This window comes from Peromyscus eremicus, chromosome 16_21, assembly GCF_949786415.1.
Source record: "Peromyscus eremicus chromosome 16_21, PerEre_H2_v1, whole genome shotgun sequence".
NCBI lineage: Eukaryota > Metazoa > Chordata > Mammalia > Rodentia > Cricetidae > Peromyscus > Peromyscus eremicus.
This window is the reverse complement of record NC_081432.1, coordinates 12,642,370-12,657,166: the sequence shown is the minus strand read 5'-3', so window position 1 is coordinate 12,657,166 and position 14,797 is coordinate 12,642,370. Positions and strand designations below refer to the sequence as shown.

Below are 14,797 nucleotides of genomic sequence, written 5' to 3'. Positions count from 1 at the left end.
TTCTTGGATTTCTTTAAAAAAAAAACTTTCTGAAGTCCATTGGCCCCTTAGACAGAGTAGTAAATGTTCATCTTCTTTTAAATGCTTTTATTTAATATGCCACCACATAAAATGTGTTTTTTTAATATTTAACAATAATATTTTGTTCTTTTGTATCATCCTGGTTGATGTCTAATAGGACAAATGGATCGACTCTTTATGATTCTGTGTATAAGTATGAGGAGTGGATGGATGTGTGGCATCTCACACCACTGTTCATCCAGAAGGGAGAATGAGCCCAGAAATAAATGGTAGATGGATGCAGTGGCCATCGAAATGCATGTTGACAAAATACACACAGAGGCAAGAGTTTACTCGTCACTGCCTTTCTCACAAGTTGACCTACCACTGCTTGGGGAAAGAGAAGACATTTGTACAGTGCCTTTATGGACAATTAATTCTAGTAAGTCCTCTCTGTATGTACAGGTCACTTTGAGGAAAAAACAAGTCCAAGTCCCCTGGGGTGTTCAGATAAAAGCAGCATTTCAGTTGCTGTAAAAGCCCTCTACTCGACCCAATCCACATTAGACCACCCAACCCCACATTCCACACCCTACCTACACCCCCACTCAATGCCCCACGTGAACTTCCTCAGTCCCCCACTCCATACCCACAGGAACTTCCTCAGCCCCCATTCCATGTCCCACACGAACCAATAGACTCCACTCCACTCCCCACAAGAACTTCACGATTCCATACTCCATTGCCCATAAGAACCACCCAAGACCCTACTCTACACCCCATGTAAGCTAGACAAGCCTTTACCTCACTCCCCTGCATGACCCACCCCAACCCTCACTCTACTTCTTCACATAAGCTACCCCAAACTCATGCCATTCTACTACAGGAACCACCTTAGCCCCCACTGTTCTTCTCCCACATGAATGACTCAAACATCCACTCCAGTTCTCACATAAACTACTTCTGCTCTCATTCCACTTCCCTCACATGAACAGCCCCCCACCCTCACTCTACTTCCTGCCCATGAATCACTCCAAGCCCCATACTCCACTTCCCACTAAAGAAATTCCCCATCCCCCACTCTACTGTGCCCAAGCAGGTGTTTTTTAATGTGATTTTTGGATTTTCCATAGAAATATTAACATGAATATTGGAAAACCTCTGGGCCAAATAAAGCTTTTGTTTTTCTCAAGAACAGAGAAGAGAAATAGTAGCCTCTGCTACCCACCTACCAGTCCATTTTTGCATCAATACTTCTACATTGCTGGTCCTTAACATTCATATAATGCAAAGTGGGATGTTTATCAACCAGTTCAGAAAAGGCACTTGGCTGGTGTTTTCTAAAAGTCGAGGCTACTTTGGGAATGGGAACAGATGCCTCCCAGAACCCCACTGTCATGGTAGTGTTAAGGGGAAGGCAAAATGCAGAGCTACCTCAAGTTGGGTAATACCCTTTTCAAAGCTGTGGTCTTCCCGGGAGTGACTGCATCTATCTTTTTCAAATTGCTGAAAATAGCCAGCATACTTGCATCGGTTTGTATTTTAAAGTCTAAACAAAAGGAAATGATTTTATTATTGAGAAGTACATAAGGGCTTTGAAGATTTCTATCTCCATTGTAATAAGTTACAAACATATGAGCAACTTGAAACAAAACTAAAATATACTTCATTATATTAAAAATAGTCCCTATCTGGAAAGTCTGTTGATTTTTATCATGTTGTCATAGTAGAAGGCCTTCTGAGGGTATGCTTCCTATATTCTATGTGGTAAAGATATCTCTCTTTGTCAAAGGGAAATATGTTTATTCCCATGAGAAATGAGTTCTTTGGATTTATAACCCTGTAGACAAATCAATTTTACTGTACACAATACAATTCTGTGTATTTTGTTTGTGCCATCTATTATATATTTTTGTGAGCTTCGGAAGATTCCTAGTAACTTTACTTCTAAACTACTGGTTATGGTGTTCATTTTTAGCCTTCTGAATGATGTTCCATAGGCTTTAATGCAGGATAATTTTATACATATTCAGGAAGCAATAGTCTATGCATAATATTATTAATTAGTTATTAATATTATTATGATCTTTGACCAGGAAGCATAGCCTTGCTGTAAACCATCTCTCCCTATAAGATTTCTGAATTTGAGCCCAAATTGAAATAAGAGACATTGCTCAAATGAGAGAGAATACCAGGATATTAGAAATATATGTGGGGAGATAGGTAAAATGGAGTGGGAGGGGGCACTTAAAATCAGGCAGAGGGTAGCAATACAAAAGGAGAGGGAGGGAAGAGGGTAAAATAACACTAAGGATAAGAAAACCCCATAAGAAATCATTGTTTATTTACCTAAAATTATGTACAATATGCATAAGTCAATGTGTATACATATGTACTTTAAAGAAGTTATACCACTTGGGCTGACAGTGCTCTCCACAAGAGTCATAAAGTATATATCAAAACCCCTAATACCAGGCATAAGAAATCACCTTTCAAATTGTTGGTCGGAGAAGTCAATAGTCAATAGGCTATTGCTATTACCACTGGTTGCTTCCCAAAGGTCTAAGATATGTCCCTGTAGCTGAAGTTACTATGTATTTCCAACACAAGACCTGAGATAGATCTGACTTGAACACCTCCTCCCTGAGGGAGAACTAGTTCTCGTGGTACAAGAGAGGTTATACAGGTTTCTGAAGGAAGGAAGAAACAAATAGTCCTACCCAGCTCTAATCTCTATTAACCACAGGGGGGAAAAAACGGCATGGCATGATAACCGTGAGGGTGTAATATTGGCACCCATGTCTTGGCAGTAAACAACAGCTCTCTAGTTGGACTTAAATCCTGCTCAATAGGCAGAAAATCACGTCTAATACTAGAAACATACCCAATTACCTAAGGCTAGTGAGCTCACGGATCTTAGAGAACTACCCACTACCCCCGCTTTACTAAATCAGCATGACACCTAAATGCATTCTGAATACATGTTCTTATACCCACAGATAATGCAGCTCCCCACCACCACCAAAGAAGCTTCTCTTTACCATACAGGGAGATTACAGAAAACTACAACGGCCCCAAAGCAGAGAACATGTGATAGGAGGGATCCCAGACCCAGTGGATACATCTGTAATATAACTCTTCCACCTTAGGCCCAGGGAACTTTTTAGCAGAAGATAGAACCAGAACACAAAGGCAATTGTTATATGAATGTGTCTCCTAGAAATGACAGGAAAGATACACCAATGATACTTTAACCATATGGCTATCTAACCAAGACCCAACTGACATGCTAACCTAGATGGGGGGAATTCCATGGGGCCCTTTTCCTAGACAGCAAAATACAGGCAACTAAGAAATACTGAGAGCAGGAGAAATTATCTTCTAAAGGCATGAGCCCAGTAACTGGATATCTAATGCCAAGTGGTCAGCCCTGAAATCATATATACAAATTACACTCAGTAGACTAAGTGGGTTATATGTTTATATTTACAGGTTATACAGCATATCTATCTCTCCCATACACACACACACATACACACATGCACACACACACACACACACACACACACACACACACACACACACATTGAAAAGAAGCCATGATTTCAAGAGGGATCCATGAAGTACATGGTGTGGATTAGACTCTAATCATTAGAGGGAAGAAAAGGAAGGGTAAATTATATAGTATTTCACTTAAAATTAGATTTAAATGATGCTTTTCTCAAAGTGAAATGATTGATGACCAATTGTACAAGAGGTGTGGGCAGAGTTAACTTACCCTGCTCAACTGGGACCTGTTTTCAGTGAATTAGCCTTCCCCACTTGTTGGACCTTATAATACAGGTTGAAATGCCAGACTCGTGTTTTCCAAAAGAGTGTAGTGTGGATGTGTCAGGTCATGGTAACATTTTGTTTGCTTGCTTGCTTGTGAAGTAGGGACTCATTGTAAACTTGCCTGGCCTGGAACTCACTATGTAGACCACACTGGCCTTGAACACACTGAGATAGCCTACTTCTTTTTCTTGAGTGCTGGGATTAAATGTTTGTGCCACCACATCTGCCTTGTGGAATTGTTTTTAGAAGGCAAATCTCAGAACACCAGTCACTGAATATGGATTTCTATGCATTTATAAGGACATAGGAATTGGAGTGAAGCCTATATGAGTGTGTGTATGTGTGTGTGTCTATGTTTGTGTGTGCATGTATATATGTACATATGTTTGTATATTTAACAAAACTAACCACTCTTGAGCAGGTCTGAATTCTAGATGCTGTTCAATGTTTTGAACATATCATAATGCAGAATCATCACATGATAGTAATGTCTTGTACATTGTCATTTTCTGTGACACAAGAGCGTTGAAGGACTCACCTCAGTTGTGAGCTTTGTTAGATGTAGACTGAAAGATAAGTATTGTTTTATCTACCCCAGTTTTCCATGTTATATAATTGATTGGTTTTGCAGTAACCTATAACTTCCTTTCTAAAGTAAATGCTCTCATAGCCAGGACCACCAAGCTGTGCAGAGGTGGTCTTGCACTTGGGAAAGAACCATTAGCATCAAAAGAATAATAAAATTGCCATACACTTTTGATTTTTGAGGACTTTTATTTTTTAGTAGTGATCGTTCTTTTGAGACAGGTTGTCAAGTGGCCCAGGCTATCCTTAAACTCTTGCTAAGTAACCAAGGATTGAACTCCTCAATGTCACATCTCCACTTCCAAAGTGCTAAAATTATATCCATTTACCAGCATACCAGGCTTTGTAAATTATATTCTATGGTAAGATTTTTATAGTAAATGGCAAGATGGTAAATATTTTAATAATATATTAGGAGTTTCAAAGTGCTATAAAAAGGTAAAGGAAGGAAATCTAGTAGAATATCATGTTAATTAACAAGGTGGTCAAATAGTCCATGGGTCAAAAACATTTGATCCATGTAATGTCTATGAGAAGAGGATTTCAGAAGAGGAAAGATCTAGAAGGTTCTAAACTAATAGCATTGTTGGATGTCAGTGGCACCACATAGGGGCAGCGAGCAAGAGCATAGTATCCAGATCTTGCTGGACCTGGGGTAACCTGGAACTCACTGAAGTGAGAAATAAAAGTGGAACAAAACAGCTCAGTGGTAATGTGTTTGCTTAGCATGTGCAAGCTCAGTGGTAATGTGTTTGCTTAGCATGTGCAAGCTCTTCATTCCATAGTCTACATGGGACCAGAAAAAAAATGAAAAACTAGGGAATTATAAAGATAGTATTGTTGTTTGACCAAGTCAAGTTGTCATTATGGGACTGTTCAATGGTCAAGTCAAGAACTAGGCTGAAAAGTTTAAATAGCCCATAGGAGAAGGTGGCAGTTGGATCGTGAAACACTTGCATTCTGTGTTTTATGGTAATCATCACTGAATTTTTAGACATCAGGCTTGTGGGGAAGTAGGGAGGAAGATGACCTCAAGGCTCTCGGCTTCAGAAACTGTCAATATGAAACTGCCATCAAAGAATAAAAAGACTGTGTGGAAGTGATTGATTGGGGTTGGGCTTAGATTTACCTTTTGTCAAGTTTCCATCTGATATCTGTTCCATTGGATATCTGTTGGGTGTCCAAGCAGCACTGTGAAGTACACAGTTGGGAAGTGCTATCAAATCCCTCCCCTCAGGGTTCAGGGAACCCTGTGGAAGAAGAGGCTGAAGGGTGTAAGAGCAAGAGTAGATAGAGGACACTGAAGAAGCAAGGCCTCTTAAACACCACTTGACTGAAGCATGTACGAACTTACAATGACTAGGGTAGCATGCATAGAGCCTGCTCAGGTCTGGACCAGATAGGGTACTAAAACTTAAAAGGAAAGTGGGCAACGCTCCATTCCCTAGCCCAGGAGTGATCTCCAATTGATAGCCATTCACAAAGGAAGGTTAAGTTTTCTCCAAAGGAGTCTTACTGGGGAAAACAAACGACTTTTTCTTTTCTCTCAAATTATATTGATTCTCTATGGATTTCACATCATGCATCCTGAACCCAACCATTTCCCAGTTCCCTCAGTTCTGCCCTCTGCCCATGCAACACACCCTTAAAAAAATTAAAAGAAAAGCCAAACCATAAAAAAGAAAAAAGAGAAAAGAATTTTGTTGTGGAAGCTGTAGTGTGGCCTGTTGAGTCACATAATTTACCCATTAGTCCATTCATCTTTACTTGTAAGGGTTCATTGCTGAGTCCTTGGTCTGTTTCAAGGCTTCTGGCTTCTGCTACATCATCTATACTGGGCTCTCTCTGGGGCTCCTTTTGGATATCCTGTTGTCCTATGTCATGGAGATCCTGCAGTTTAAGATCTGTAGGTTAGTCTCCTTGACATGCTCCAACAGTTCATAGATGAGGTGGATGTCAGGGTGGGCTAACTCATAGTCCTGGTTCTGGGCCTGGGTGGTAGCTGGATCGGTCAGTCTGCTTTCCCTCATCATCACTACCCAGGTGAGCTCTCCAGCACTGCTTCAACTTGCTCACCCAATACAGCCTGAAGCTAGAGTCAGGGTTAGATTTTTCTGTTCTCAGGTTCCCAGATATGACCCACTCACACTCATACCACCAGGATCATCTCTACTCTTTTACCAGGTGAGGTACAGAGCCTTCTCTCCTGACTGATGCAAGGGGTATATGAGGATGGAGGGGGGTGCCAACTCTCCTGCTCTCATGCCCTCAGGGCTGGCTCACCTAGATCCAGACAACAGGGTCAGCTTTACTGTGCTGCCCAGATGGGGTGCAGAGACCACAGGGATGCCAGGGGTCTGGGCTGTAACCTGTGGCCAGGTGGGTGTCTGAGGGTCATGCCACTGCCAAGGCCATGCTGTTCAGAGTGGCCTGTGCTCTCACACAGAATCTTGATGTTGACAGAGCCAGGGTCTGAGCTGATGTCCATGGTTCCTGTCACCACTGAGAGCCATGCACTGATTGCAATCTGGTCTGCCACCTGAGATCACCTTGCTGTCTGAGGGCCATGGAGACATAGTCCAGAGCTGCTGTGGAGGGCCATGTCGGAGTCTGTGGCCCTGCAGCGCTGGGGTCTGGGGTGACGTTAATGGCTCCCATTACCACTGAGGGCTCTGCCTGATGTCCAGGGTCTGGTCAGACACCTGGGATCTCATTGGTGGTAGAAGGCCATGCTGCCACCAGGGCCATACTGATCTGAGTGGCCTGTGCTGCTATTGGGGACATGGTGATGTCTGGGCCTGAGCTGCTGCCAAGAGCCATGTCTGGGTCCATGGTCCTGCTGCAGCTGGAGTCTGTGATGATGTCCATGGCCTGGTTAGCACAGGAGGTCATAGGAACCACACATGTGGAAATCCGAGGGCTGCACTTAGCTAGATCTGCACTTCACTGGTCCTGGGATGGATAGCCCTGCCTCTTGCTGAAAACAAACTACTTTGAAGGGTAGGCTGTATATACAGCAGTAGATGGCCAACAGAAAACAAACCCAGTGGTATCTTTGGAGGTTCCTTGTCACATAATGTCATGTCAAGATTTTCTCTCTCTCTCTCTCTCTCTCTCTCTCTCTCTCTCTCTCTCTCTCTCTCTCTCTCTTCTTCATTTATTTAATTAATTAATTTATGTATTTATCTTCCTTCTTTCCTTCTTTCTGTTTGCTTTGTTTTATCTTTTATCTTTTTAATTTTTTCTCTTTCCTTCTCTTTTTAACCCAATATGTCCTTTGTATATACATTATGGCTTCAGGTTTTCTGTTTTTATGGGATTCCTGAGTATGTGAGCAAAGGGCTCACTGCATCTTACCTGGTTCTTGTCTTTCCTTGGGTTCTTTTCCTTCTGTTTGCTTGTTTTATCCTATTCTGATGTGTTTTTTTACCTTATAATATTATATTATATTTTATTAGTATTCCTTAGAAGCCTGTTTATTTTCTAATGAGAGACAGAAAGGGAGGTGAATCCATATGTCAAAAGTGTGGAGAGAAACTGGGAGACATGGAGGGAGGGGAAACCATAATCAGGCTATATTATATAAAAATATGTTTTCAAATAAGAAAAATAAATACTAGCTTAGAAATGTATAAAAGTCATATTTTTATTGTTAAGAGTTATCACTTTGCCAACTTTTGGTTGGCACTATAAATAAAGTCCTTTTCTAGTTAGTAAGTAATTTAATTGGAAAGGGAATAAGAAAAGTTGCTATAAGAAATTTTTTTTTGTGCACACACACTAAATAAGTAAATATAAAAGGAAAAAAGAAAAGAAATATGTTCTCCCTGGTACCATAGGAAAAGAATCTATTCTCTTTTTGTGGAACATTTTTAAATGTTTTTTTTTTTTTATATTACGCTTTTAAAGTTTATCATATCTATGTGTTAAATTACTCACCACTAACCAGCATGGAAAGAGTTTAAAAACCATTGTGCCACCACATGCCTGTAACCCCAGCCCTTTACAGGCTGAGGCAGGACCATTCCTCAGAGTTTACAGCCAGCCTGGGCCAAAAGTAAGATGCTGTCTCAAAAAGCCAGTGAGGTGTGTGTGTGTGTGTGTGTGTGTGTGTGTGTGTGTGTGTGTGTGTGTGTGTATGCTAGGAATACAGAATATATAATATATAGAATTATATACAATCTGTATTCCTAGTACTTAGATGCAAGGCACTCAAAACTTATAACTGTTTCCTTATTTTATTTTTTATTTTATTTTATTTTACTTTATAATATAATTTAATTTTACATATCAGTCACAGATTCTCTTGTTCTCTCCCCTCCCGCCCCCCACCATCTCCCCCCCAGCCCACCCCCCATTCCCATCTCCTCGAGGGCAAAGACTCCCCTGAGGATTGAGTTCAACCTGGTAGATTCAGTCCAGGCAGTTCCAGTCCCCTCCTCCCAGGCTGAGCCAAGTGTCCCTATATAAGCCCCAGGTTTCAAACAGCCAACTCATGCACTGAGTACAGGACCTGGTCCCACTGCCTAGATGCCTCCCAAACAGATCAAGCTAATCAACTGTCTAGAGAGGCCCACAGAAATCCACAAAGATACCCCCACAATAGACTACTGGCAATGGTCGAGAGACAGCTGGAACTGACCTACTCTGATGACAGGATGGCCAAATACCCTAGTTGTCATGCTAGAAACCCCATCCAATAACTGAGGGAACTGGATGCAGAGATCCACGGCTAGGCCCCAGGTGGAGCTCCGGGAGTCCAATTGGCGAGAAAGAAGAGGGTTTATATGAGTAAGAATTGTTGAGACCAAGGTTGGATAAAGCACAGGGACAAATAGCCAAACAAATGGAAACACATGAACTATGAACCAATAGCTGAGGAGCCCCCAACTGGATCAGGCCCTCTGTTTCTTTATTTTAAAAATAGCATTGCAATGCTTTCAACTTTCTGTCCTTGGAATATCTAAATAGTTTGAGCTTTAAACATGGGCATTAGTTTTACTTCACTCTTTTCTCTAAAACTGATACTTATACTCATATAATTTTTACAAACAAACATGGGTCTTTAATTTTGTGTGTGTGTGTGTGTGTGTGTGTGTGTGTGTGTGTGTGTGTGTTGATGATTTGTGTTTGTACCTGCATGTGTGTGTGTGATCATGACTATGTGTGCATACATGTTGAGGACAAAGATTAATATTTGGTGTCTTCCTCAATCCTCATCGTGCATTTTGAGCCAGAGTCTCTCACTGAACCTGGACCTTCCTGATTTGGCAATGCCAGCAGGGCAGTGAGTCCTGGTTACCCTCCTGTTTCTCCTCTCCCCATGCTGAGGTTAGAGGCATACATACTCTGCTGTGCCTGTCTTTTCATGTGGGTGCTGGGAATCAGCAGTGTTCCTCATACATAGCAAGCACTGTACTCACTGAGACATCTCACCAGCCCTCAAATCTGCCTTTCAGATACGCTTTTCTACTTCTAACCACGCACTTGTCAATGTTAATAACATTACTTTATAAGAGTAAATGGCTGTAAATGCTATCATTTTCGTTTGTCTTTCTTTCTTAAATAACCTCTCATCCCTTCTGATTGCCACCTAATAGGATAAATCAGAGTCCTAAGAACACTTGGGCATGCTAAAGAACAAAGTGTAATACTGTTGCTTTTCATTGCTACATTTTAACTCTAACTGAAGAGGAGGAAGTGTGTATCTTCCTATGATTTCCTTTGCCAGTTTCTCCCATCCATTTTCCTATTTTTATTATTCTGTAAGTTTAGGGAACTTGCAGTAAATTTCTTTGTGCAGTTTCTCACACATCTGGAGACATCTCAGTCCAACCTGCCTTAAATACCACACAGCATTGAACATGGACTAACATTCTCTGCGTTTTTCCCAATGTAGAAGTTTATGGTTTGATATCTAGAGAGGCAAATGGCATAAGAATAAAAATGCAGTCTTGGAGACAGATCACTAGACATGGGTCAGCCGTGCTTCCGATAGAACTAAAGGTGTAATAGCAATCCAAAAGCATTAGTCATTATTACAACAAATCAATAACTGTATAACAACCAGTAAAAATTTCATACGATGCTTTTCAAAACTATAGGTACAGTGGGAATTAAGTTGTTCTGAAGAATCTAATTTGAGTTTTAGTTTTCTTCCCACTGAATCACTTTGTTTTCATGAAGCAAATAATACATGTTTTCCCAGCTTCACAGCTGGTAGTAAAAGCTAATGACACAATCTGAATATGGAATACAAGCCTCTTGCATTATTATACAGTTGTGCAGTTTCCCTCATTTTCTTCCACATTAAAAATATGTATGTGTTTGTCTGATGAGGGAAATAGATTATACAATTTGTAAGTTATCACACCATTGTTGGTATCTCTGGACAACACTTAGTAACTATTAGAACAAGAAGAGTAAAACAGAGAGAAAAAATCCTGTTCAGAATGCCCCGTGTGTATGAACTGCTCCATGCCCACAGGCCTGACACAGAGCATCTCTGCCTTTAGCAGGCCATGATGCTAGATGGGAGCCCTATGGTTGAACCACTGGTTTCTATCATGATGGACTATATGCTGGTTGTACACTGCATCTCCATTTCTTTTTGGCTATCTCTATAAGTGCATATCTCCTGATGTGCATCACATGAGCTCCTAGAAATTCCATGGCTCAGCACAATTAATCCCATTTCCTGAAAGTACAGTGACCTCTGAACTGATGATGTAAGCACCACCCACATCTGTGTGAAAAAGCCACGGGGTGATTCTGGGGTCACCTTCATTGAGGAGTGGAGCTCAAAACACCTTATGCCAAGGTCTATTTTGGCATTCTACTGCTAAGTGACAATGTAAAGGCACAAAATAATTGTACAAAAGAGAAACTAACCTCAAAGTAGTGACAACAAAATAAGTTAAAAAATATATATATAAGGAAGTTTCTCAATGCAGTGTATAACATTTGGCTGTCCATTTACTAATTGTCATACTTTAAAATTAGTAATTGTGACATTCATAACATCTTAAATATGAGTGATATTCCCATGTAGTAACAGATCCTAGGGATTTTCTTGAAACAAAGTCATCAATTCTACTTAACCCCAGTGGGGCTTATTATTCATCTTCTTATTCAATGGAAATGTTAAATAAGAAAAGTTTATGTTAGAAGCCTAGGTTTGAGATATGAGGGCAACGTGATTGCCACATGTGACCCCATTGATTGCCAGGATGGATTCTGCTGGTCTTGGGGGTTCAGTGGGTATTACTTTCTTCTCTTACCATTCCATGTCCTTTAGAACTGGAGGAGAAATAGCACCCCCCCCATAAAAAACAAATGGAAAAATAAGCACATACATTAGTACAGTTTTATCCAAGTATACTTGAGTAATGTATTTCCAATAAATAACCTTAGGAATTATTTAACTACTAAAAATTATGGTGGAATTTTCTTTCACTTGTAGCTGTGATTTTTCAGGTCCTTTCCTGAGTGACAAATGCAGCTTCTATCTATTAATTTATGCAAAACAGTTACTGGGGACTGTGCCATTACAAAAATGCATAGTGCCAGATTCATGCCAACCACATGAATCTCTTACAGTTCTGGCCTCTGGAGTCTGAGGACAAGGCTCTGGCAGGCTCGTTTTGCCAAGGGTACATCCTCTCCTATTTGGCACTTCCGTGCTGTGCTCTCATGTGGTGGCAGAAGCCCAGGGTTCTTCTAGGGCCTTTGCATGTTTGTTTGTTTGGGGAGATAGTTCTTCCCGTATAGCCCAGACTGTCCTAGAACTCTTATCCTCAAGAGTCTATCAAGCAGTTCTGAGATGGCAGGCCAGCCTCCTCAGGGCTACTTGAAGCCTCTCTATTCAGGACAATAATCTCACTGATAGAGGCTGAACATTTGTCAAGGTGTTCATCCCTAAAGCCACACCCCTTACTCCCTTTTAGGTTAGGATTTTAATATATCACTTTGGACATACACACATTCACAGAACACCAGGCAATTAATCTCCAGTGTGGAATAAGAAGATATTGAGAAGATAAAAGAAGAGAAGGTTTTTATTTGACTAATAAATCTCTTTTTTCTGTATCCTTGAGTTATCAACAACTCAATTCTATTCACCTTCTGTATTTCTAATTGTATATCAAGACACTTATCTCTTTACTGTACATAGTATTGCAATAGTTTATCATAGTCATTTTTTCTGAAATGAACACTGGATTTGAAAAAAAGGCAATTAAGCAATAAGGGCTCTCTACTTCCATTTCTCATTTATGTTTTCTAACACTTGTTAGAGCAGTTTGCCTTGCTGCAAGAATCCTGTGGTAAAGAAAGTCTATGCCTATGGCCTGAAAGAGTCACTCCAGAGGACATCATAGCTATTTTTCCTTTAATTTACAGGCTGAGCAGGACAATGGCCACCCACTTCCTGCCTTTGCTAGTCTACACATCGAAATACTGGATGAAAACAATCAGAGCCCATATTTCACAATGCCCAGCTATCAAGGGTACATCCTGGAATCTGCCCCAGTGGGAGCCACCATTTCTGAAAGCCTAAACTTAACCACTCCTCTGAGAATTGTAGCTCTGGACAAAGACATAGAAGACGTAAGTCCCATGAACATCTTTGTTATTGTTTGTTGGTATCCTCTTATTCTATATATGTTTATAGGAAGTAGTACAAAATAACAGTTGCACAAACCACAAAGCAGAAACTAAACAAAGTTGGTGTAGTGAATCTTAGAGCTACAGTTTAATTCCTTATCAGAGGTATTTTTAAATGTGTGTTTCGTTTAATTGCTGTTCTTCAATGTAGCTGTTCTGCATATGAAAGCCAATGAATTGTTCACTTGGTGCTTGCTAAATCACCAGGGTGATTTTTTGTGTTAATATAAATTGAAAGCTGTTTGATATAGTTTGTGATAGGGAAAATAACAGCATTATAAAGTGAACATAAAATCACGAGAGCAGGACTAAGGAGGGAGACGCTTCCTGGCAAGTGGGAAGACCTCAGTTCAGCTTCTGAGCACTCACATAAAGAAAGTAGCCAGTAAGTGAGCTCCAGACCAGTGAAATACCGCTAACAATCAGGTGTGGAGGAAATACCAGATTTTCCCCTCTGGCCTCCATGCCTGGATGCATACCCATACACCGGCATGTGTTCATGCATTCCATACATACACAGATGCAGGTATATTTGCACACCACATACATATACCATATGTGCACACACATGTATCACACATACATACACACAAATAAATAAGTAAATAAATAAAACAAAACAAGTGAAAACAAAAAAAAAGTGAATCAATTATTTAAAAAAAAAAAAAACATTTCCAAAAGCAGCCCAGAGTAGCATCTTGGGATTCCTTCCACTGTGATGGCAGGTTATTAAAGAAGACATCTTGGGGGCCATTGGCCCATGCATACTTCAGCTGGTAGCTGGTGAGGCTTCTATTCCTCCAGGTCCCATCTGGCTGACTTCTGGTCTTGTAGTATAGACCTTGTTGGTAGGAGTGGAAAACAGTCTAGCTAGGCAAAATGAGAGTAATTTATCCCATTAGCCACAGAGATTTTATATGAAGACTGGACAGAAAATTCATGAGTCAATAGAGCGTCCTCTAGGAACTTACAGAAGGAGAGGCAAAGCAAGGAAGCATGACATCATTTTCTATAGCAGTAGTGAATGTGACATCTTTGTAGCCAGTCAGCTAATACAACATTAACAATGAAAGCAAGCTGCCAGTGGAACCATGGAGCATAGCAGAGTCCTGAGGAGAGATGAGGTCCCAGAGCTGTCCTGAGCCCCTAAAATCCACTTTGAACTCTTCATCTTTCTGCTTCCACCTCACAAGCCCTGGGATGACAGGCCTGTACCACAACATCTGACTTGAATTTTTAAAAATTTTGATTGACAAACATAGATATCACATTTGGCTAAATGAACAGCACTGTTCTAGAACGTCCTTAAATTTTTCATCACTGCAGTCACAAGAAGACACAAAATTCCTCCGGTCGCCTGAGACTGGCAACTCCTGTGCTCCCTTCCCCCATACATCTCTTCCTTCTCAATGTTCTCTTTATCTTTATCTTTATCTTTATCTTTATCTTTATCTTTGTCTTTGTCTTTGTCTTTGTCTTTGTCTTTGTCTTTGTCTTTGTCTTTGTCTTTGTCTTTGTCTTTTTATCTTTATCTTTATCTTTATGCTTGCCCTTCTGATTCTTGTCTAACTTTCTGGTCCTTCTTCATTTCTTGTACTCTTAATCTTGAATCACATATTTAACCACATTCCTGTCAAGTTTGTTGTCTCTGCTTGAAAACACAGTGAATGTCCCACCTCAAAAATCCTCTTATTTCAGAAAGAGACATTGAGTG

General features: G+C 40.5%; 1 protein-coding gene across 9 annotated transcripts in view; it reads left to right on the top strand.

Moving 5' to 3' along the window:
- Positions 1-14,797, top strand: part of Pcdh15 (protocadherin related 15) — a 623,956-nt gene that overhangs the window by 311,613 nt on the left and 297,546 nt on the right. For all 9 annotated transcript variants that reach the window (XM_059244015.1, XM_059244010.1, XM_059244012.1 and 6 more), the window contains one exon: positions 12,820-13,026. In XM_059244015.1, the coding sequence (XP_059099998.1) occupies positions 12,820-13,026 (207 nt within the window). The remainder of the gene's footprint in view (positions 1-12,819; positions 13,027-14,797) is intronic.